At 43.8% G+C, this 24,653-nt stretch overlaps 1 protein-coding gene across 2 annotated transcripts in view; it reads right to left on the bottom strand.

Annotated features, from left to right (window-relative positions):
- Positions 1-24,653, bottom strand: part of SERINC4 (serine incorporator 4) — a 95,390-nt gene that overhangs the window by 5,102 nt on the left and 65,635 nt on the right. For both annotated transcript variants that reach the window (XM_073618519.1, XM_073618520.1), the window contains exons 10-12: positions 14,852-14,924; positions 14,467-14,512; positions 3,143-3,296 (exon numbers count right to left, since the gene is read on the bottom strand). In XM_073618519.1, coding sequence (XP_073474620.1) covers positions 3,143-3,296; positions 14,467-14,512; positions 14,852-14,924 — 273 coding nt within the window. The remainder of the gene's footprint in view (positions 1-3,142; positions 3,297-14,466; positions 14,513-14,851; positions 14,925-24,653) is intronic.

The raw sequence follows: 24,653 nt of genomic DNA, 5'->3' as shown, positions 1-24,653 counted from the left end.
CACAGACTATTACAGTGATTGTCAACTTCCCAACATTGGCATACTTACACCAGTGTAGAGAAGGTCTTCAGTGTGATACTTACTGAATTCACTAGATGAAAAAAGCACAGGACCTTCTTCCTTGTACTCCTGCTTTACGCCATTTATTTGCTACTACCAGTTCATACACAAGGCTATATGTACAAGAGGGGAGTCATTAGTAAGCGCTAGTCAGTGTGAAATGCGTCAACTTTGTCCCCTGCTCCCACAGTGTCCGGTTTGCTGTATGTGGCATTTTTATATGTACAATAAAGTGGATGATGTTTACAGAAGTACGGCCACTTGGATCTTATTTGTTTCCATTTTGCATGGCTGGATAAGTGGAACTGGCACCCAAGGAACGGTAGAGAGGATTGTAGTGGCGGATCCACCTGGAGCAACAGCATATACATTTTATATGTACAAGAGTGTTTAGGAGCCTGGTGTTCACGAGGAGAAGGGGGCCTTTGGTGGTCCTACATATAAAGCACTAACTGATCCTGAAGGGTAAGACTAGTATTAAAACAGCAAGGGGCATCCATACTCCCAGCCTTCTTGCTATGAATTACCAGTCTGTATATTTGGTGTACTGAGATGAGTTAAGATCATGGTATACTTTTTTAGTGGAAAAAAATTGAAAGTTTTTTTTTCTATAGTTAATAATCTGCAGACTGGTTTGGTGGATCGGTCACTGGAATTGCTTATGTTTGTGAATAACTGTTGTTCATGAACCAACATAAACATATTTTGATCTGAATCCCAAAAAAATGCTTTGATCATCTATATTAAAAAAAATCTACAATCTGATTTGCTGTTACTTGTTGGAAGGTTCACAAGTGGGAGAAGTTATTCCACTCTTCAGATAATTAAACTGGGACATGGCCAACTTTTCTATACTGCACTGCAGAGAAGGCCATATCTGATAGCAATGAGCTGCTTTATGCTATATGTCTGTACACATTCCAAGCATGTGCATTTTCCTGAGTATTGCAAAACACTCCTAAACTTACTCCAAACAAACCCATGTTTGAGTCAGACCAGATATAATAACCTCATTGCAGGATCGTATCATCAGATCATTAGATGCCAGCTGGTACATTCAGTTTTTCTTAGTTTCCTCCCAGACCTCTTTGAACGGGTTAATATAATGTTCAGAATGTCAGAGCATGATTAAAAATGCGGTCCACCCTCCACCATTCCAAGTGGCAACATCTTCGCCTATCAGTAGGTTACTGGATTAGTGCATCAAGTATAGGGATGTGTACATTAAGTGCAGGGTGGAGGCACAGAAGCGCCTGGTGTAGTCCCCCAAATTGGCCCCCACCTCCTCACCGATCATCCCGACTGTTCCTTGTGTCCTCCTCTGTTTCCTCCTCTGTGCTCCTAATGTCTACCTCCGCTACCCCTCCGTGCCCTCCTCTGCTCCCCCTCCATGTCCACCCCTGGTCCTTCTCTGCTCCCCTCCGTGTCCTCCTCCAGTTCTTCTCCACTCCCCCTCCGGTCCCCCCGTCCCAGATCTGTCAGGATGGAGAGCGGAGGAAGGAGCCGGTAAATGTGTCATTTATCGGCTCCTTCTTTTTCCGAATGGACAGATTCAGTGATCAATGACTGTCCATTCATAACTGAGCATCGTAAACTGAGTTTGGAATGCTTTAGTTTATGAATGGAGAGCAGACTGTCTGCTCTCCATTCATCTTTAGTGCAGCTATGGCTGCAGAGAAATGGACTGGGGAATCTCTGTTCTCAGTCCCTTTCTCTGTCTCAAAGGGGAGATGTCAGGACTCCTTATATCTCACCAAAAGGAAAAATTGTAATAAATAAATATTTAAAAGTAAAATTGTAAAGATAATAAAAAAATATTTACAAAAAGCACTGACAATGTCCACCCCCCCCCCCCCCCAAAAAAAAGTATTGTAAAAAAAAAAAAAAACAAATATATAAATTGTAAGAAAATATAATTAAACAAAAAACTACGGACACAGTCCACGCCTCATCAGTGCCACCTATCAGTGCCCATCAGTGCTACTGTCAGATGACATTAAAAAAAGTATTTTAGTACTTGAAAAAATGTATCGGTACTTGTTCTCTTTCTTAAAAAAGTGGTATCAGTGCAACCCTAATACTTACATTGTGCTAAGTTGGACCAAAGTAGCTATGTAATAAAGATCATACCTGGAGTCCAAAAAAAATAAAAAATTGGGCCCCGGGCAGCTTAAGTCATAATATGCTAGTATGGATTGCATACTAGCACATTATGACAGACTTACCTTAGAATGAAGTCCTGTAGCGGCACACTGTCACCCTTGTGGGTTTGCGGTGTCTGGCTGTTTGAATGGCGCATATGTCATTCATTCGGGTCGCAGCACAGCACTCTCAATGGATGGGCATACTCAAGTATGCCGTCTATTCAGAGTGCAGTGCACATGCGCCAATCATGTCACCAGTCTCTACAAATTCCCTGTTCCTAAGGCTCGAATCACACATAGGCGATTTGAATCGCGGGCGGAATCTTCACGATCCAGCCCTAGATATCAAATTGTGGCAACGCAGGGCGCGTTTGCGATGCCATTACTTCTTAATGGCACCCCAATCGCGGCGCGATTTTGCGGTGTGATAAATCACGCTGCAATCGCGGCAAATCGCAACGCACGCCGCTGTCGCCCAAAAGAAGCTCCTGCTCCTTTTTGAGTGACATGCTTAGTGTGTTGTGATTTTGCTGCGATCACAGAGTGATAAATCGCACCGCGATTGGGGTGCCATTAAGAAGTACTGACATGGAAAACGTCTTGCGACAATTTGGAATTGCAGGCAGAATCGTGGCGATTCTGTCCGCAATTCAATTCACCTAGGTGTGAATGGAGCCTAAAGGTAAGCCTTATTATAAGCTTACCAGTAGGTACAAGTTATGAAGCGGACTTTACTACCACCTTAAGAGACTTCTTTTTAAGACAAGTTGCTGCGCTCGCTGAAACCTCCCACACGAGAATGTCAATAGGCACAATAAATGAGGTATAAGAGCTCTTGTGGACTCTAGCTAAACATTCAGTAAATCACAGGGTCATTTCTCAGCCCGCCTCTTGAGCAGCAGGAGGACTAAGCACCTGAGAATGTGCGGAATGCGCACCTGAACCAGTTGGTGAGCGTCATCATCACATAGAGAGAGGCGAGCACAAATACAAAGTGGAAGAAAGAATAACTGTAGATTACACTTTCCCGTTCATCGTGAATCACCGCTTGTCCACCACTGGCGTCCGTGTCTTCCTCACAGCTCCGTTCCCCTAATAGACAGGAAGTAGATTGTGACTGGTATAAATCTGGTACATATCAATATATATATAAAAAAAATAAAAACAAACCTGGAAAATAACCATAACCAATATGTACCGGTAACATATATAATGGAGAACCAGTAATGATTTGGTATACTGATAAACCAGAAACAATAACATATTTAACTATTTTATCCACCAAAAGATATGTGATTCTGTTCCGCCAGTCTTATGATTTGGAGACCTCCATCACACTGCATGACCAGAAAAAGGACAATGCTATTTCCTAGTTGTGGCTGACAGCATCAACCTCCATCCCTAGCCTGCTTGTTCACCTCTGTCTAGGGCCACCATCAGGGGGGTACAGCCATTACAACTGTAAGGGGCCCCCGGGGCGCCAGAGGGGCCCGCCCGGGCCAGAAGAAGGCAGGGTGGGTGAAGGGGAGCCGTGCTGTGCATTACAGAAACGATCTCACAGCGTGTGCTCTCTGTGACATTGAGCTCAGACATCGAGCTCTTTACTGCCACCTCTGGCTACTATGCGCATGTGCACCCCTCGTGTACTGGGCTTTTCTGTGTCAGCAACATGTCAGCTGTGTACAGGAAGGGGCCAGAGCCTTGGGTATGTGTGGGGCTGACATATATATATATACAGGTGTGTGTGGGGGGCTGGCATATATACAGGCAGTGGCGGTGCGCCCCCTCTCTCCAGTCACCCACCTCTATGTATCATGGATAGATTCATGCATTACATTGCATGAATCTATCCATGGCCGCTGTAGCCATCCCCTATTCAGGCATCCGGCCCCTTTTACCGGGCGCCTGAATTACAGCAGCGGGCGTGTATTTTTGAAGCACCTGATTAGAGCCATAGGCTCCAATAGGCTTCAAAAAAGGTGAACTGTGAGCGCAGAGCATTGCGCTCGCAGTTCACCCAAGAATATTCGCTTTTCTAACACTGAACCACCTCTCCGCCAATCAGGAAGCGTGGGTGTGTTACCTACCACCTGACTGGCTAAAACCACAGTCGCTGTGATTGGACGCCTATCAGGAGGAGGAGAGGAGACCCATGGAGGACACAGCTCACCACTGTCACCCACTGCAATTGATGGGCACAGTGGCTATGTTTGATGGCACAGTGGCTGCGTTTGGGCAAAGTGGCTGCGTTTGATGGGCACAGTGACTGCAATTGATGGGCACAGTGGCTGCATATAATGGGCACAGTGGCTGCATTTGATGGGCACAGTGGCTGCATATGATGGGCATAGTGGCTGCATTTGATGGGCACAGTGGCTGCATTTGATGGGCACAGTGGCTGCAATTGATGGCCACAGTGGCTGCGTTTGATGGGCACAGTGGCTGCATATGATGGGCACAGTGACTGCATTTGATGGGCACAGTGGCTGCAATTGATGGGCACAGTGGCTGCATTTGATGGGCACAGTGGCTGCAATTGATGGGCACAGTGGCTGCAATTGATGGGCACAGTGGCTGCGTTTGATTGGCACAGTGGCTGCGTTTGATGGGCACAGTGAGGCTTCAATTGATATGTTTTTTTCTGAATTTTTCAGTTTGTTTGCGCCCCCTCCTGAAAAATTTTGAGCACCAGCCGCCACTGTCTACAGGTGTGTGTGTGTGTGGGGGGGGCTGGCATTTATACAGGTGTGTGGAGGGGTGCTGACATATATACAGGGGTGAGGGGGGGACTGACATATATACAGGTGTGAGGGGGGGACTGACATATATACAGGTGTGTGGGGGGACTGACATATATACAGGTGTGGGGGGGGACTGACATATATACAGGTGTGTGTGGGGGGGGGACTGACATATATACAGGTGTGTGTGAGGGGGGCTGACAAATATACAGATGTGTGTGTGGGGGGGCTGACATATATACAGTTGTGAGGAAGGCTGACATATATACAGGTATGTGTGTGTGTGTGTGGGGGGGGGACTGACATATATACAGTTGTGAGGAAGGCTGACATACAGTGGGGCAAAAAAGTATTTAGTCAGGTACCAATTGTGCAAGTTCTCCCACTTAAAAAGATGAGAGAGGCCTGTAATTGTCATCATAGGTATACCTCAACTATGAGAGACAAAATGTGGAAACAAATCCAGACAATCACATTGTCCGATTTGGAAAGAATTTATTTGCAAGTTATGGTGGAAAATAAGTATTTTGTCAATATCAAAAGTTCATCTCAATACTTTGTTATATATCCTTTGCTGGCAATTAGGGTTCGCACCAGAACATGCGAACAGGAAAAAAGTTCGTTCGAACATGCGAACACCGTTAAAGTCTATGGGACACGAACATGAATAATCAAAAGTGCTAATTTTAAAGGCTTATATGCAAGTTATTGTCATAAAAAGTGTTTGGGGACCTGGGTCCTGCCCCAGGGGACATGGATCAATGCAAAAAAAAGTTTTAAAAACGGCCGTTTTTTCAGGAGCAGTGATTTTAATAATGCTTAAAGTCAAACAATAAAAGTGTAATATCCCTTTAAATTTCGTACCTGGGGGGTGTCTATAGTATGCCTGTAAAGGGGCGCATGTTTCCTGTGTTTAGAACAGTCTGACAGCAAAATGACATTTTGAAGGAAAAAACTCATTTAAAACTACCCGCGGCTATTGCATTGCCGACAATACACATAGAAGTTCATTGATAAAAACGGCATGGGAATTCCCCAAAGGGGAACCCCGAACCAAAATTTAAAAAAAAAATGACGTGGGAGTCCTCCTAAATTCCATACCAGGCCCTTCAGGTCTGGTATGGATATTAAGGGGAACCCCGGCCAAAATTTAAAAAAAAAAATGACGTGGGGTTCCCCCTAAATTCCATACCAGACCCTTCAGGTCTGGTATGGATTTTAAGGGGAACCCCGCGCCAAAAAAAAAAAAAAAAAACGGCGTGGGGTCCCCCCAAAAATCCATACCAGACCCTTATCCGAGCACGCAACCTGGCAGGCCGCAGGAAAAGAGGGGGGGACGAGAGTGCGGCCCCCCCTCCCTCCTGAACCGTACCAGGCCACATGCCCTCAACATTGGGAGGGTGCTTTGGGGTAGCCCCCCAAAACACCTTGTCCCCATGTTGATGAGGACAAGGGCCTCATCCCCACAACCCTGGCCGGTGGTTGTGGGGGTCTGCGGGCGGGGGGCTTATCGGAATCTGGAAGCCCCCTTTAACAAGGTGACCCCCAGATCCCGGCCCCCCCCCTGTGTGAAATGGTAAGGGGGTACATAAGTACCCCTACCATTTCACGAAAAAAGTGTCAAAAATGTTAAAAATGACAAGAGACAGTTTTTGACAATTCCTTTATTTAAATGCTTCTTCTTTCTTCTATCTTCCTTCATCTTCTGGTTCTTCTGGCTCTTCTGGTTCTTCCTCCGGCGTTCTCGTCCAGCATCTCCTCCGCGGCGTCTTCTGTCTTCTTCTCCTCGGGCCGCTCCGCACCCATGGCATGGGGGGGAGGCTCCCGCTCTTCTCTTCTTTTCTTCTTCTCTTCTTCTCTTCTTCTCTTCTTCATTTTCTTCTCCGGGCCGCTCCGCAATCCATGCTGGCATGGAGGGAGGCTCCCGCTGTGTGACGGCGCTCCTCGTCTGACAGTTCTTAAATAACGGGGGGGGGGCGGGGCCACCCGGTGACCCCGCCCCCCTCTGACGCACGGTGACTTGACGGGACTTCCCTGTGGCATTCCCCGTGACGTCACAGGGAAGTCCCGTCAAGTCACCATGCGTCAGAGGGGGGCGGGGTCACCGGGTGGCCCCGCCCCCCGTTATTTAAGAACTGTCAGACGAGGAGCGCCGTCACACAGCGGGAGCCTCCCTCCATGCCAGCATGGATTGCGGAGCGGCCCGGAGAAGAAGAGAAGAAGAGAAGAAGAGAAGAAGAGAAGAAGAGCGGGAGCCTCCCCCCCATGCCATGGGTGCGGAGCGGCCCGAGGAGAAGAAGATAGAAGACGCCGCGGAGGAGATGCTGGACGAGAACGCCGGAGGAAGAACCAGAAGAGCCAGAAGAGCCAGAAGAACCAGAAGAACCAGAAGAACCAGAAGATGAAGGAAGATAGAAGAAGCATTTAAATAAAGGAATTGTCAAAAACTGTCTCTTGTCATTTTTAACATTTTTGACACTTTTTTCGTGAAATGGTAGGGGTACTTATGTACCCCCTTACCATTTCACACAGGGGGGGGGCCGGGATCTGGGGGTCACCTTGTTAAAGGGGGCTTCCAGATTCCGATAAGCCCCCCGCCCGCAGACCCCCACAACCACCGGCCAGGGTTGTGGGGATGAGGCCCTTGTCCTCATCAACATGGGGACAAGGTGTTTTGGGGGGCTACCCCAAAGCACCCTCCCAATGTTGAGGGCATGTGGCCTGGTACGGTTCAGGAGGGAGAGGGGGCCGCACTCTCGTCCCCCCCTCTTTTCCTGCGGCCTGCCAGGTTGCGTGCTCAGATAAGGGTCTGGTATGGATTTTTGGGGGGACCCCACGCTGTTTTTTTTTTTTTTTTTTGGCGCGGGGTTCCCCTTAAAATCCATACCAGACCTGAAGGGTCTGGTATGGAATTTAGGGGGAACCCCACGTCATTTTTTTTTTTTAATTTTGGCCGGGGTTCCCCTTAATATCCATACCAGACCTGAAGGGCCTGGTATGGAATTTAGGGGGACCCCCACGTCATTTTTTTTTTTTAATTTTGGTTCGGGGTTCCCCTTTGGGGAATTCCCATGCCGTTTTTATCAATGAACTTCTATGTGTATTGTCGGCAATGCAATAGCCGCGGGTAGTTTTAAATGAGTTTTTTCCTTCAAAATGTCATTTTGCTGTCAGACTGTTCTAAACACAGGAAACATGCGCCCCTTTACAGGCACACTATAGACACCCCCCAGGTACAAAATTTAAAGGGATATTACACTTTTATTGATTGACTTTAAGCATTATTAAAATCACTGCTCCTGAAAAAACGGCCGTTTTTAAAACTTTTTTTTGCATTGATCCATGTCCCCTGGGGCAGGACCCAGGTCCCCAAACACTTTTTATGACAATAACTTGCATATTAGCCTTTAAAATTAGCACTTTTGATTTCTCCCATAGACTTTTAAAGGGTGTTCCGCGGCATTCGAATTTGCCGCGAACACCCCAAATTGTTCGCTGTTCGGTGAACTTGCGAACAGCCAATGTTCGAGTCGAACATGAGTTCGACTCGAACTCGAAGCTCATCCCTACTGGCAATGACAGAGGTCAAACGTTTTCTGTAAGTCTTCACAAGGTTGTCACACACTGTTGCTGGTATGTTGGCCCATTCCTCCATGCAGATCTCCTCTAGAGCAGTGATGTTTAGGGGCTGTCGCTGGGCAACACGGATTTTCAACTCCCTCCAAAGGTTTTCTATGGGGTTGAGATCTGGAGACTGGTTAGGCCACTCCAGGACCTTGAAATGCTTCTTACGAAGCCACTCCTTCATTGCCCGGGCGGTGTGTTTGGGATCATTGTCATGCTGAAAGACCCAGCCACATTTCATCTTCAATGCCCTTGCTGATGGGAGGAGAAACAGCCTCAAAGCATGATGTTGCCACCCCCATGCTTCACAGTAGGTATGGTGTTCTTTGGTTGCAAATGAGCATTCTCAAACTCTAATCAAGAAGTGGATAATGAGGGGTTCTGTTGAAACCGAACCACGGTCAGGTAGACCAACTAAAGTTTCAGCCACAACTGCCAGGATAAATTGTTCAGGATGCAAAGAAAAACCCACAAATAACTTCAGAAATACAGGACTCTCTGAAAACATGTGGTGTGGCTGTTTTTAAGATGCACAATAAGGAGGCACTTGAAGAAAGATGGGCTGCATGGTCGAGTCGCCAGAAGAAAGCCATTACTACACAAATGCCACAAAGTATCCCACTTACAATACGCCAAACAGCACAGAGACAAGCCTCAAACCTTCTGCCACAAAGTCATTTGGAGTGATGAGACCAAAATTGAGCTTTTTGGCCACAACCATAAATGCTTCATTTGGAGAGGAGTCAACAAGGCCTATGATGAAAGGTACACCATTCCTACTGTGAAAATCAGAGGTGGATCGCTGTTGTTTTGGGAATGTGTGAGCTACAAAGGCACAGGAAATTTGGTCAAAATTGATGGCAAGATGAATGCAGTATGTTATCAACAAATACTGGAGGAACATTTGCATTCATCATCCAGGAAGCTGCGCATGGGACGTACTTGGACATTCCAACATGACAATGATCCAAAACACAAGGCCAAGTCGACCTGTCATTGGCTACAGCAGAATAAAGTGAAGGTTCTGGAGTGGTCATCTCAGTCTCCTGACCTCAATATCATTGAACCACTCTGGGGAGATCTCAAACTTGCAGTTCATGCAAGATAGCCCAAGAATTTACAGGAACTGAGGCTTTTTGCCAAGAGGAATGGACAGCTTTACCATCTGAGAAGATAAAGAGCCTCATCCACAAATACCACAAAAGACTTCAAGCTGTCATTTATGTTAAAGGGGGCAATACACGGTATTAAGAACTGGGGTATGTAAACTTTTGATCAGGGTCATTTGGGTAGTTTCTGTTGTCATTATGATTTAAAAAGAGTAAACAAAGTTGATTGATAATAAATGGCTTCAGCCAAACACTAACCATGAGTGAAAGAAAAGTGTTTGTGTTATCATTCATATTCTCTGAAAATGGCCAAGAAATCATAAATTCTGCCAGGGTATGTAAACTTATGAGCACAACTGTATATATATATATACACACACACACACACAAACGTGTGCCTGAGCTTTGGTGTGCACACCCTAATACAATAGGCTGAACACATCTATGGCATGGTTAGCTTTAGTTATGAACTCAGCGGGTCACCAAAGGAACAGTCATTCTCTGTAAATGCTGAGTGATCCCAATGGCCATTACAGCCAGTAAACAAAAGCCATACAGTATCTATGTATTACACAATCCTCCACTGACTTTGACACTGAAAGAAACCTTCTTTTAAGTCTCAATTTTTCATGCCTCCCCTTGTGCCTGGCCTAGGCCCTAGGGGAACATTTCTTTGCCAGCTCATCTCCATATACATTTTTTCTTTATGATAGATGTGTTGGTGACAGTTACTGAGATACTGACTGGTACTCCCTGTCTCTACAAATAAGAAAAAAAATGTCTGGGAACACATAATTATGGTACACAGTGGTGAGTAATAGAAACCCACAAATCACATCATACAGCTGTCTGGCACATCATCCTCAGCACATATTATCTGGTGTAGGTACTTGTAGACAGATGTACATTTAGGGCTCCCAATAACATCTATATGGATGACACAATAACTTTGCCACCCTGAAAGATATACCTTTCAACATTCAGTTTTTCTCAGCATGAAGTCATAAAACACGGCATTGGGTCCAATGGAATCCATTTTCTCATTGAAAGTATTTAAGATATGTCTTGCCTCCCAGTAAGTATGTTATCCAAAGAGATAAACCAATCCACTTGCGCCATTTCTCAACCATTTTCCCAACATGTTTGGGATTTTAGAGTACTCTCAGTGACTGTTATTGTATTTATCTTTTCATAATAATAAGCACAATCACTCTTCCAACTCATGCAGTTATGTGTAAATTGGAGCTTGAACTATTGAGCTTTGTAAGCAGGTATTTTTCAGCACAGCAGGTAATACTAGTTTGGCTAGCTGAGATCTCCAGCTGCTGACTCAAAATGAAAATACTAAATGTTCACATACAATATCTCATATTTACTTGACTAAAAGAAAAAAATATATTTTAAATCGTTTTTTTGTTTTTGTTTAACTTTGACACCTACCAGGCCCTCAGTAACATTGTTTTATAAAAACGGTGAATAGCTCAGTTTACAAGCTGAGGACTGCAGCATCAGTTGGCTTCATTATATGTGCCTCATTCACTATGGCTGGCCCTGAGTCAGAAAATGAGGACAGATGCACCTATACAAGTAATAATAAGGGGTATTTTTATAAATAATTTACTGCGTGAATGTCTCAAGCATTCACTCAATTCTCACAAATAATCCTGTATTTTGCTTAACCACTTGCTTACTGGGCACCTAAACCCCCCTCCTGCCCAGACCAATTTTCAGCTTTTAGCGCTATCACACTTTGAATGACAATTGCGCTGTCATACAACACTGTACCCAAATGAAATTTTTATCATTTTTTCCACAAATGGAGCTTTCTTTTGGTGGTATGTGATCGCCTCTGGGTTTTTTATTTTTTGTTAAAAAAATTAAAAAAGACTGAATTTAAAAAAAAAAATACAAAACCGTTTTATATTTTGTTAATAAATTTTGCAAACAGGTATTTTTTCTCCTTCATTGATGTACGCTGATGAGGCTACACTGATGGGCACTGATAGTCTGCACTGATGGGCACTGATAGGCTGCACTGATGGGCACTGATAAGGCGACACGTATGGGCACTGATAAGACGGCACTGATGGGCACTAATAGGCGGCACTGGTGGGCACTGATAGGTGGCATTGGTGGGCACTGAGAGGTGGCACTGATGGGTGGCACTGATGGGCAGCACTGAAGGGCATTGATAGGTGGCACTGAAGAGAACTAATAGGTGGCATTGATAGGTGGCACTGATGGGCACTGATGGGTGGCAGTGATGGGCACTGATGGGTGGCAGTGATGGGCACTGATCGGTACTGGTAGGTGACACTGACAGGCAGTACTGCTAGGTGGCACTGATGAGGCACTGATTGGCACCACTGGTGGGCATTGATAAGTGGCACTTGTGGGCACTGATAGGTAGCACTGATTGCTGGCACGTAAGTAACGTGGGCACTGTAGGCACTGATTGGTGGGCACTGTGGGCACCGATTTTTGGCACTAATTTGTGGCACTGGCAGGTGGTACTGGTGGGCACATAACATGCTGCTCTTGTTCGGAACCGATGTCTCTGCAAACTGAAGCCAGTGATCAGCTTTTTTTCTTTTCATGCTGGCAGCGTGAGAAGTAAAAAAAAAAACATTACCGATCCTCTGTTTACACCACGTGATCAGCTGTCATTGGCTGACAGCTGATCACGTGGTAAGGGGCCAGGATCGGCCTCTTACTCAGATCTGTGATCACCCGAGTCTCATTGACCTGATGATCACAGAGCGCGCCGCGCGCTCCCATCAGGGGGGCGTGGCGAGGCTGCAAAGGGGAGGACGTCAATAGACGTACTCCCTGGCAAAGCAGATCCGCGCTGTAGCCGTCGTTCGGCTATAGCACGGATCTGAAGGAGTTAATATTGTTATTTCTTATGATCGTCAGTGCCATCTAGTGCCATAATGCAGTATTTTCCTGATTGATGTATTTAATACTGCATTGTGAGCACTAGATGGAGCTGATGATCATAGGAAATAAGCATATGAGGCAAAATACAGGTTTCATTTTTTCATACTGTATTGGTCAGGTTACCAGGTCAAAATAAAGGAAAAGAAACTAAAAAAGCAAACTAATGCAGACATCTAAGAAGTAATCTGCAATATATTATATTTTTGTTTTTGGGCTTTAATACCACTTTAGGATAAAAACAGGCAGCCCTTTCACCATCCATTATCCTCAGCAACAGATATGGGGGCAAACCATGCATTGGCACTGGGTTTCAGTTGAGGCCTATTTATATAAAGCAAACGTCTTTTGATCCTTCTATCCTAAAGTGGTTGTAAAGACAGAAGGTTTTTTTTTTCTTAATGCATTCTATGCATTAAAATAAAAAGCCTTCTGTGTGCAGCAGCCTACCTAATACTTACCTGAGGTCCCTCTCTGTCCAGCGATGTCCACGAGTGTCCCAGCCATCCAAGATTTACCTCTACTGTTGTCTTATTTTTTTATTCAAAAAAGTGATTTTTTTTTCCAAAAAAAGTGCACTTGTAAGACCGCTGCGCAAATAAATGACAAAAAGTATTGCAACAACTTCTATTTTATTCTCTAGGGTGTTAGAAAAAATATATATGTAATGATTGGGGGTTCTAAGCAATTTTCTAGCAAAAAAACCTGTTTTGTAAACACCAAATCCCAGAAAGAGGCTTGGTCCTTAAGTGGTTAACCGGTACCCGACCGGCTCACACAGATATACTGCAGCACAATGGCTCTTCTGGCCGAAATCCTGTATGGGTACGTCCTTCCATTTTTTGGCCACCAGAGGGCGCGTGCGCCGCCGGCCATGCGTGATCGTGTGCACGAGCGCCAGCACGGGGATTTGTGTTAACACACAAATCCCTGTGCTATCAGAGGAGAGGAGACATGTTGTTTGTTCCCACTAAATAGGAACAGCGATATGTCTCCTCTCCTACTCAGTTCTATCCCCATACAGTTGAAACACACTAAGGGAACACACATTTAACCCCTTGATCGCCCCCTAGTGTTAACCCCTTCACTACCAGTGACATTTACACAGTAACCAGTGCATTTTTATAGCATTGATTGCTGTATAAATGTCAATGGTCCCAAAAATGTGTCAAAAGTGTCTGATCTGTCCATCGAAATGTTGCAGTACCGCTAAAAATCGTAGATCGCCGCCATTACTAGTAAAAAAAAAAAATTAAAAATGCCATAAATCTTTCCCATAGGTTGTAGACACTATAACTTTTGCACAAAACATTCAAGATACACTTATTACAATTTTTTTTACCAAAAATATGTAAAAGAATATATATTGGTCTAAACTGATGAAGAGATTTTTTTTTTTTTTTAATTGGGGGATATTTATTATAGCAAAAAGTAAAAAATATTGTTTTTTTTTTTCAAAAAATGTCTGTCTTTTTTGTTTATAGCACAAAAAAATAAAAACCGCAGAGGTGATCAAATACCACCAGAAGAAAGCTCTATTTGTGGGGAAAAAAGGACGCCAATTTAGTTTGGGTACAGCACTGCATGACCGTGCAATTGTCAGTTAAAGCGACGCAGTGCCAAATTGTAAAAAGTGCTCTGGTCAGAAAGGTGGTAAAACCTTCCGGGGCTGAAGTGGACTGGTCCAAACACTCATGCATACTGTCCTGGACTTTTCTCATTGGGTTTAACAAACTCTACCTACAGTGTCAGCACAAATACTGGTCAACATGAGGTGGGCTGAACTCAACCCATGAAAAGCTTAATACATTTGAGCCTCAAAGACATTAAAACACTTCACAGATTCCTCACCTCTTTCTTCGTCTTCTTCAGGACAACAGAAGCAGCAGGACGCTTTCTACATAAAATGTATAAGAAACAAATTTTATAGATGTCTAGAGTAAGAATAATCTACAATTTAACCTTCAACATTGCAGTCTGCCGGTATGTCCTATCTCACGTCTGACTCCAGCTCAGTGCACTGTGGATCATTGTTCTCTTTTTGCTCAATTTACTGCAGTTATTCTCTCGGTGAATATGCTGATCTGAACTAGCAATGAACCTCCTAATATCCCCTGTACTGAGCACATGTAATGCTTACCCACCAGGAAAGAAATGCAAGCAAAATGACTTCTGCTAGCAAACACAGATTATGTCAAATAGATGTTTCTTTAACTATTGCAAATATTATACTAACTTGAAACTCGTAGGTATAGACTTTAATCATCCACATTGGACCAAACATTTCTGCAAGGTATGAGGCTTCATTACTGCAAAAAGAAAACAAAAAGCTTATACTTAGTATGCAATGCATCAGACATTTAAATATCATGTAGACACTCAGTAGCAACAAGCTGCATTACTTTTCTTATATATTCTTTATTTATACAACAATATTGACAATCTGTTAAATACAATATCAACTTGAGTGTTCCATAACATAGGTATCTAATTCATCAATTCATAGCTGCATAATATTATATAATAAATCCCTACATCCTGGCCCACTACACTGGTTCTTTCCTTCCCCTTTTTCTCCTTTTCCCAAAAAAATAAAAAATATCCTTACCCAATTTCCTTTCCCACCCTTTTTCCCTCCACCCATGTTTCCCCCCCCCTCCTCCCCCACCAACAGATGGACACGACAAACTCTGGGGGATCAAATGCCTTATTCTCCCAGTTAGCTTTCCAAGAGTGACTTTCCCTCATCTGAATATATAAATTTTACCCAGTGCGACCATGTTTTAATATATTGTTCTCTTTTTTTTCCCGAGCCATGTGCACTAGGTCCTCCATTGCTTTAGAACTCCTCACCTTGTTAAGCCACATAGAAATTGTGGGGGGGTTAGGGTCTTTCCAACGTAGGGTAATACATGCTTTAGTAGCATTGACCAGATGACACAGAACTGATTCCCTATGTGTCTGGGTTGGCAATTGTGAGCAGTGTAACAGGAAGAATATGGGGTCTTCTCGTATTGGCCAACCCGTAAATTTTTGTGCTATCCTCTGTACCTCAGACCAATAGTTTTTAATCTTAGGGCATGACCAGAAGATATGAAATAAAGTACTTCGTTCTTCCTGACATCGCCAACAACTGTCTACTACTTCTGGGAAAATCTTACATAAAACCGACAGTGTACGATACCACCGCGTCAGTAATTTATAATTCATCTCTTGGATGCGTGTGCAAATCGATGTATTTAATGAGAGGTAGATGATGTTATGATGCTGATCTAAGGTAAATGTCCTATTCAAGTCTTTTTCCCATTTACTGAGACTCGGTAACTGAAAATATTCTGTAGGGGCTACAAGCAGGGAGTATGTCTTGGAGAGGGTATTTCCCAGGGGTTCTCCTTTCTCGCAATATGTTTCATATTGTGTTTGCTGTCATCTATAATTTCCCGGGGGTCCTAATGACCTAAAAAAATGACCCAACTGCAGCGCTTGCCATTACCTTAGCCTATATCAACCTCTGGGTGCTTCAGCATGACAGTCGTGGGCCAGCTTTCTGCCTCTAAAAAGTGAGAGGCTTGAAAGAATCCTCTCTCCAGTATACTACTAAATGATCACGTCACTGCTCCTGTTGGGAAACCCGGGTTTACCAGTATTGGATATAGTGGTGATTGTATGGACGAGAGTCTAGAGGTCTTGCAGACCATATGTCCTATTCTAAGTGTAGGGCCTACCGCAGGGTGTTTCTTAAGAGGAATTGGTAATCCTGCGTAACACCACATTGCCCTAGGTAGGGGGATGGAACTAAACTGTTGCTCCATAACCATCCTTAATATAAAATCTCTATGTCTGCACCAATCAACTATTCTATTGAGGTGTGCCGCTTGATAATATTTAAGTGTATGCGGTACCGCTATCCCACCCAAGTTTTTGGGCATTGTCAAAAGGCGTCTACAGAGCCTCGGTTGTTTCTGAGCCCATATAAATTTAGTGAAAAATGTGTTGATTTGCCGAAAGAAGGCTTCTGGGATTGCAATGGGAAGTGTTTGAAACAAATATAAAAATTTCGGTAGTATTCTCATCTTAATGATATTACAATGGCCAAACCATGAGTGTAGTCCCCGATACCATTTATCTAGCAGGACCCGAATCGAACTTAACAGGGGTACAAAATTCAACACAAAAATATTAGTCAGGTTTGGCAGGATATTTGTACCTAGATATTTCAATGCAGATGTCCATTTAAATTTAAAATTAGTCTGGTTTGTAAGTTATGACGCAGAGATACAGGTAAGGTAATCCCCATACCCTCTGATTTAGTATAGTTTATTTTAAAGTTTGATAGGCTTCCATACTTCTCTATTTCCTTCATAAGGTTAGGTAAAGAGACCTGTGGCTTAGTCATTGAGAAAAGTAGATCATCTGCATAAGCTGAGATTTTATATTCAGAATCTCCTATTTGTAACCCTGAGATATGCGGGTTTAGCCGGATTTTATTCAAGAGAAGGTGAATAATAGGGGTGATAAAGGACACCCCTGACGGGTGCCATTTGAGATAGAAAAGGTGTCTGAGAACACTCCATTAATCTTTACCATTGCTTGTGGGGCTGAGTATACACTAGTAATCCATTGAAGCATTTGATCCCCAATACCCATATGCTTTAGCACCCCAAACATAAATTCCCAATTCACCCTGCTCGAATGCTTTCTCAGCATCGGTGTTTAAAAATACACAAGGGACACCTGTACGATTAGCATGATGTATCAGATTAAGCGCTTTTATAGTGTTATCTCTCGCTTCTCGGGAGGAAATAAACCCCACCTGGTCCAAGTGTACCAGCTGGGGAAGCTGTGATTGAAGACGGGAGGCCAGTAATTTAGTCAAAATTTTGAGGTCAACATTAAGTAAAGAGATTGGCCGATAACTGCCACATTCAGTTGGATCCTTTCCTTCTTTTGGAATGACAGATATATATGCCATTAATGTAGCTGGCGGGTATCTAACAGATTGTCCTAGCCCGTTAAATACTTTGGTCATATGTGGTCCTAGTAATGGTAGAAAAGTCTTATAATATTGTATGCTAAATCCGTCTGGCCCCGGTGCTTTCCCCAGTTTAATGCTGTTTACTGTTTTTTGTAGTTCTTCAACTGATATTGGTACTTCCAGCTCCTCGCTAACCTGAGATGGGAGACAGGGCAGCTGTGCCGAGATAAGATACTCCTCTAAAGAGGGGGGAGTTATAGAGGATATTGGTAGGTTGTATAAGGAGGCATAAAATTCCCCAAATACCTGTGCAATATCATTTGGCTTAGTGATCAACTGTCCCTTTTTCTCTTTTATTTAGGGTATGTATGTTGCCATACGTTGTTCCTTAAGGGTTTTAGCCAGTAATTTACCGCATTTTCCTCCTGATTCATATGAGACTTTCCTCCCAGCTTGTATTGATGCCTTAGCTTTAAAACGGAGGAGATCTGATACCTGTCTCCGAAGATGGACCAGGTCCTTCCCCGTTTGTGGGTCCAGTATTCCTTTATGTTGTAATTCTAAGGCCTGGATGTCGGCAAGGAGTTTTGTTAATTGTGCCTCCCGTGCTTTCTTAATCTGGGACCCATGTTTAATTAGGATCCCTCTTATGACCGCTTTATGTGCCTCCCGCACTATATCTGGATCGCTTCCTGGTGTATCATTCATCTCAAAATAGACCATAAGTTCCTTAGACACATCGGTTAGAACTTCAGGGGTTTGTAATAAACTCTCGTTCAAGCACCATTGCCATTCCGAAACACAAGGAGAGTTAGATAACGAGAGACGCATCATAACCGGTGTTTCGGAATGGCAATGGTGCTTGAACGAGAGTTTATTACAAACCCCTGAAGTCTGACCAGGTTATATTTCCTATAGAAATATCTAGTTCCGAAGGTAACAGTTAGTGTGGGACCAAAAAAAGATCTATACGTGAATATGACCGAGTAGTGGGGCTCCCCACCTTTTGCCCTCCAGCATTTAAAGAAACAAGAAAAATAAAAAAATATGCTGCAATACTTTTCAAGTGTAAATTACTGTGGGTTCCAATGCTGTCCTGATAATATTACAAGTACAAAACAATAAAGGTAAGACCTTTGGGTGTCTGTCAAATAGCTTAATGAATTAAAAAATAGAAAGCCACAACTATGAACCATAAGGCACTGGTGCAATTTCAGATGTGACTTGAGTAGGGTTGCCACCTTTTCTTCAAGCCAAACCTGAATACTTTAGCGGCTGCATTTTTTTGGTCTGGGGGGGTGAGGAGAGTTAGATATGTCTGGGGGGCAGTGGTGGCTGCTGCTCAAAATTTTTTGGGGGGGTGCAAACAAACTGAAAAAGTCTGAATAAAAAACATCAATTGCAGCCTCACTGTGTCCCATAAAATGCAGCCATCGTGTCCATCAAATGCAGCCACCATGCCCATAAAATGCAGCCTCCGTGCCCATAAAATGCAGCCTCTGTGCCCATCATATGCAGCCTCTGTGCCCATCATATGCAGCCTCTGTGCCCATCATATGCAGTCTGTGCCCACCATACAGCCTCTGTGCCAATCATACAGCCTCTGTGCCCATCATATGCAGCCTGTGCCCATCATACAGCCACTGTGCCCATAATATGCAGCCTCTGTGCCAATCATACAGCCTCTGTGCCCATCATACAGCCTCTGTGCCCATATTTGCTGGGGGAGCTTGTGCGGGGGTCAGATATGTGCTGGGGGGCACTTTGTGAGAGAAGTGGGCCAGTGCAAGGGGGAGGGGGTGTAGGATATGTGCTGGAGGGGTCCCTTGGTAAGGAAGAGAGATAATGCTTGGAGGGGTTGTCAGATTTTAAATCCAATCCACACTTCTAGCATATCTTCCCCCTGCCAACCCCCCCCCCCGCACATATTCTCCTAACCCCTTAATCACTCCACATATTTACTACCTTGTCCTCCTTTCCAGCCGCTCTCTCCCCCTCCAACCTCCAACTACAGAGCATAATAAAAACTTTCTACAGACCTGATATCAGCACATCCCTGCTCCCCCCTCCATCCTTGTGTGTGTACAGAAAAGAGAAAGAGGAGGAGGGGAGGAGCTTTGATACACTGACACTGTGCTCTGCTCTGCTGAACCAAGCTGCTGTCACGGAGAGGAGAGGGGAGACATTTCAATCTCGCTGCAGTCGATTGTCATGTGAATGATGTGTCCGAGTCTGGGGTAGAAGTAAACCCAAACACATCATTCAATAACCGGACTGTCCGGGAGAAAACCGTACAGGTGGCAACCCTAGACTTGAGTGCCACAGAATTGCATGACAATGAAAATCACATTGTTTTTAATAGTGCCCATTCATATCAATGCAACTCAGCACAGCAAAATTTTGTTAAAGGTTCCTCTTTTTGGTGCGATTCCAGCATGATTTAGCCCCAAAGAATATGCAAACCACGTCAAAGTAGCATCCAAGTTGCACTACATAATCCCACTGAAAGTCAGATAAAAATTGGATTACAGCAGTGTGAACCTAGCCTGAGACCATAAGGTAAAGCACACTAAAGCCTAGTAGCTTTGATGGGGCTCTGTAGCTTACGCATGTACATGTACACTATATTACCGAAAGTATTGGGACGCCTGCCTTTATATGCATATAAACGATAATGGCATCCCAGTCTTAGTCTATAGGGTTCAATATTGATTTGGCCCACCCTTTGCAGCTATAACAGCTTCAACTCTTCTGGGTAGTCTGTCCACAAGGTTTAGAAGTGTGTCTATGGGAATGTTTGACCATTATTCCAGAAGCGCATTTGTGAGGTCAGGCACTGATGTGGATGAGAAGGCCTGGCTTGCAATCTCCGCTCTAACTCAGTCAAAAGGTGTTCTATCTGGTTGAAGTCAGGACTATGTGCAGGTCAGTCAAGTTCTTCCACCCCAAACTCACTCATCCATGTCTTCATGGACCTTGCTTTGTGCACTGGTCCAAATCATTTTGTAGAGGGGGGGATTATAGGTGGGGTCGTTTTTCAGGGGTTGAGCTTGGCCCCTTAGTTCCAGTGAAGGGAACTCTTGTGCTAGAAGAGGTCATTTGGTAGATGGGAGGGGTATTTGTGCTAGGAGGGGGGATTCGGGGGGGGGGGCTGTGCTGGGAGGGGGGATTTGGAGTTTGGGGGGGGATTTGTGCTCGGAGGGGAAATTTGAGGGGTATATGATTTGTGCTAGGAGGGGTGAATTTTGTTTTGTTTTGGGGGATTTTGTGGAGACAGAGGATTTGAACTGGGAGAGGAAATGGGAGATGTCTGCTGAGAGGCAGTATTTGTACTGGGAGCGGGACTTAGGGGGTAAGCAGGCAGATTAGTGCTCAATTCCTTTTTTGGGGGGAGGGGTGTTTTGTTGACACATAATGCCCATGCATCTTTGGGGGGGGTGCAGTTTGGCATTTTCGCCCTGGGATCTAAATGACCTTGTCCCGGTACTGTTTGAGAAGCATACTGTATATCCACATATCACTTGGGAACGGGGGGGCACATTATTAGAGCAAATCCTGCGTAGATTTAAACAGAGTTCATTTCATCAACCTGAGGTTATGGGTAGAATGCAAATGATAAACAATTGAAGTCAGTCCTCAGGGATTTATGTGGTAGAACATTTATCCATATACATCAAGATGTCAACTAAATTGAGCATTAATATCCACGGGATAATCCAGAATATATCCACACAGACCTCCCCAGGATTACTATCTGATTTAAATCAGAATTCCATCCAGTAAACAGTGAGTATATTTAGGGTAATGTAACAATTTAATCGTGAAGATTGTAATCAGGAAATCTTCATATTTACACCAACTGTTTTGCCCAATTGGTCCAACTTCATAACATCCATAAACATAGAGATCATGTCCAAATGTTATCTGGAAAACCCTCTCTGGTTTGTCTGTGGCATCAAATGTAATCTGAAGGTCCAAGACCAAAATTCAATGACTTTGACTTAAATGTGAAAAGACTACAAAATGACCAGACAACCACTATCTATTTGGTGTAAAATCGCCATAGAAGCACCTTATTAAAACACAATAAACAGAACTAAATACAAAATAAGAAAACACAATATATAAAACAACAACAAAATATCAGTGTAATTGACCCTACAAGAGATAAGGCCTTTGAAGGCACCTATATAATCACAACAACCCAACTGTATGTGCAACCCTGTGAAATGTCCCCAGCCACTACTACACTGCCTCAGGGAAAATTAACAACCATGTACCCCCAGATACAGCCTAATCACATTCTAATGTTACCAATGTAACCTATTGTTAGGAAGTGACACCCATACCTAGGATAGGCTCAGCCCATAATTCTCTCCAATTTTTAACCAGCACAGCCTTCAAAGACCCTGAGTGACAACAAAAATGAACTATCACAGCAAAATGCTCCATCAGCTTGTAGGCTTATTCTATGGTTTCCTGGGTCACTGGAGAAGCTATTCGATGGGATGCTGCCGCCCCATGTCACTCTGGTGGCCATCTTGGGTCAGGTCAGAGTCTATTTGAAAACCTTGTTCTCCATATTGGTGCCCATCTCATGTGTGGGTTGTGTAGGGAGAGCCAGAAGCAGTCTGCACATCTGAGATCTGCTCCGCTACACACTGATGTCACATTCTATGAGCGTTTCCGGTCAGACACCTTCCCGACGGGCTTGTTGTGAATGATTGAATTCTACATTAATACAAGTTCTGTTCTCTGCAACTGGACTCTGAGTGTTTACTGACGCCACAGCACGCTGCGCCTCCCCACATGCTGATTAGCAATAACATTAAATTAAAAAAAAAATGTTGATGAGGTTGTGTCTAGTTCCTGCCTTTAATTCCCACTCACTCTCCACCTACCCCCTAGATTGCTTTAGAAGATGAATAGAACTAGGCACCTTTAAACATATCTGGTGGGATTGTCCTAAGAGCACATACAAACCAATATTCAGTATATTCCTAGATCATCCCACTAGGAAAAATCCCCTAGGAGCCCTACTCAACAAAAAGCTTGATAACTGCTCCCATCATGAGTTTTGCCTCCACAATCATATCTCTATTACCATTAGGAAAACAATAGCTAGGGCCTGTAAATGCTTACATTTTAAGAACTTGATCTCAAATAACCCAGTGCCTGATCTATGAAAAGATGTATGCAATTCAGGGTCTGGGTCCCCTGAATTACACATTCCACCAGGGCCATCTTTAATATTGATTGGACCCTGGGCAAAATTTTTCTTGCCCCCCCCCCCCCTGCAATTTCACTCTCCACCTGCTCTGAGACATACAATAAATAGCAGCTAGACTTAAAATCAGTTTACTGTATCAGATCAGGCAGAAATTGCGATTGGTTGCCAGCAGTTACAGCATATCATTACTGCTTACTGACTGGTTGCTAGAGGTTACAGCACACATTAGGGCTCACTGATTAGTTGCTAGAGGTTACATCACATCATCTCCTCACTGCAGGGGAGCATGATATACATATGAATGCTGCCTTTATTTACATATCAATGCCGCCGTCCGCAGCTATTTACTTAGTAATGCCGCCACTATTTATATATGAATGCCGGCTATTTACATGTAAACACAGGGTCTGCAGGTGAGTCATCTGTACACAACAATAGGGCAGAGCTGGGCAGCATTATGACCAGCACTTCACACTGAAATATCAGGACACAGCACAAGACTAAAACTTCAAGGGACAGGGGAATTTAAACTGGGATAGTTGGCAAGTATGAGGCAGCTGCTTTGGGCCCCACAACAATGACAGGGCCCAGGGCAGCTGCCCCTTTTGCCCTGCTTTATAGATGGCCCTGCGTTCCACTCATCTTTGACACACTCATAACTGTTTAATTGGACTGCGAAAACTAACCTTGGTCACACATTACCCATTATTCTGCCCCTCCCTTTTCCCCTCCTCTTCCTTTCTCCTCCTTTCCCCTGTTCCTACCCTTCATCCCTTCCTCTCCCCTGCTCTCTCTACACCCTCACAACCCTCTCATTACCCCCCTCATTCCTGTACTTTCTTTATGTGAAATAAATTTTTTCTTCTATTGAAGGAATTTGACTTCACTCCATGAGATGTGCACCATTCTAGGCTTTTTTTAATATCCCTATTCTGTTATGTCACCTCAAAAATGTGCCTACCAATATTTAACCTTCTTAGCGGTATTCCTGAGTGTGGCTGGGAGTGAATTTTCAGTACCAAAAGCGGTAATCCCCGAGCCACACTCGGGATCACATCACAGGATCCAGGCAAAGTTAGTTACCTTGTCCCCAGGATCCTGCAATGTCCTCCTGCTCTGTGTGTGAGCCGTGTCTCCGCTCGATTCATCACAGTGCCGAGCTCTGTTCCCTGCGAGCGTTGCTACGCACGGGGGGCGGAGCACGGCGCCAAATTCAAAAAGTTAACAACATACAATACATACAGTACACTGTAATCTTACAGATTACATTACTGTATCAAATTATTTCACATCCCTTTTGTCCCTAGTGCTTTGTCCAGAGCCCTGCATGCAGTTTTATATTATAAATACTATTCTTTCTGCCTGGAAACTGGAGATTGTCCATAGCAACCAAAAAGTGTCCCTTTATGTCAAAAGTGGTTTTAGACCACCTAGAAAACAGCGATAATAAATTAGAATCACTCGCAGAATTGAGCAATAATGATTGGTGGGGAAATCCGTCATCAAACACTGAAAGTAATGACAGTGACAATTCTGCAACTGAGTAAATTTCAGCGTTTTTAATTTGATTACATTATTGAATAATTATTATTATTATTATTTGTTATGATTGTAGTTATTTTTTTATTATAATTTATTATTTCGTGTGTTTAAAACTTTATCATATCGGGGATGTCTACTAGACTCTTGTTTGGACAGATTTAAGTGTTATTTCTAAGAATTACAGACCTGCAATATAAAACGATTTGAGCATCAAAAATCTGACATAATCATATCGCCAGGGAAGTTAATGTTGTTAATGCTTTGTGGTAATTTAAATGTAAACACCTTTAA

This window comes from Aquarana catesbeiana, linkage group LG03, assembly GCF_042186555.1.
Source record: "Aquarana catesbeiana isolate 2022-GZ linkage group LG03, ASM4218655v1, whole genome shotgun sequence".
Lineage (NCBI taxonomy): Eukaryota > Metazoa > Chordata > Amphibia > Anura > Ranidae > Aquarana > Aquarana catesbeiana.
Note: the sequence above shows the minus strand (reverse complement) of the source record. Positions and strands in the feature narration are given on the sequence as shown.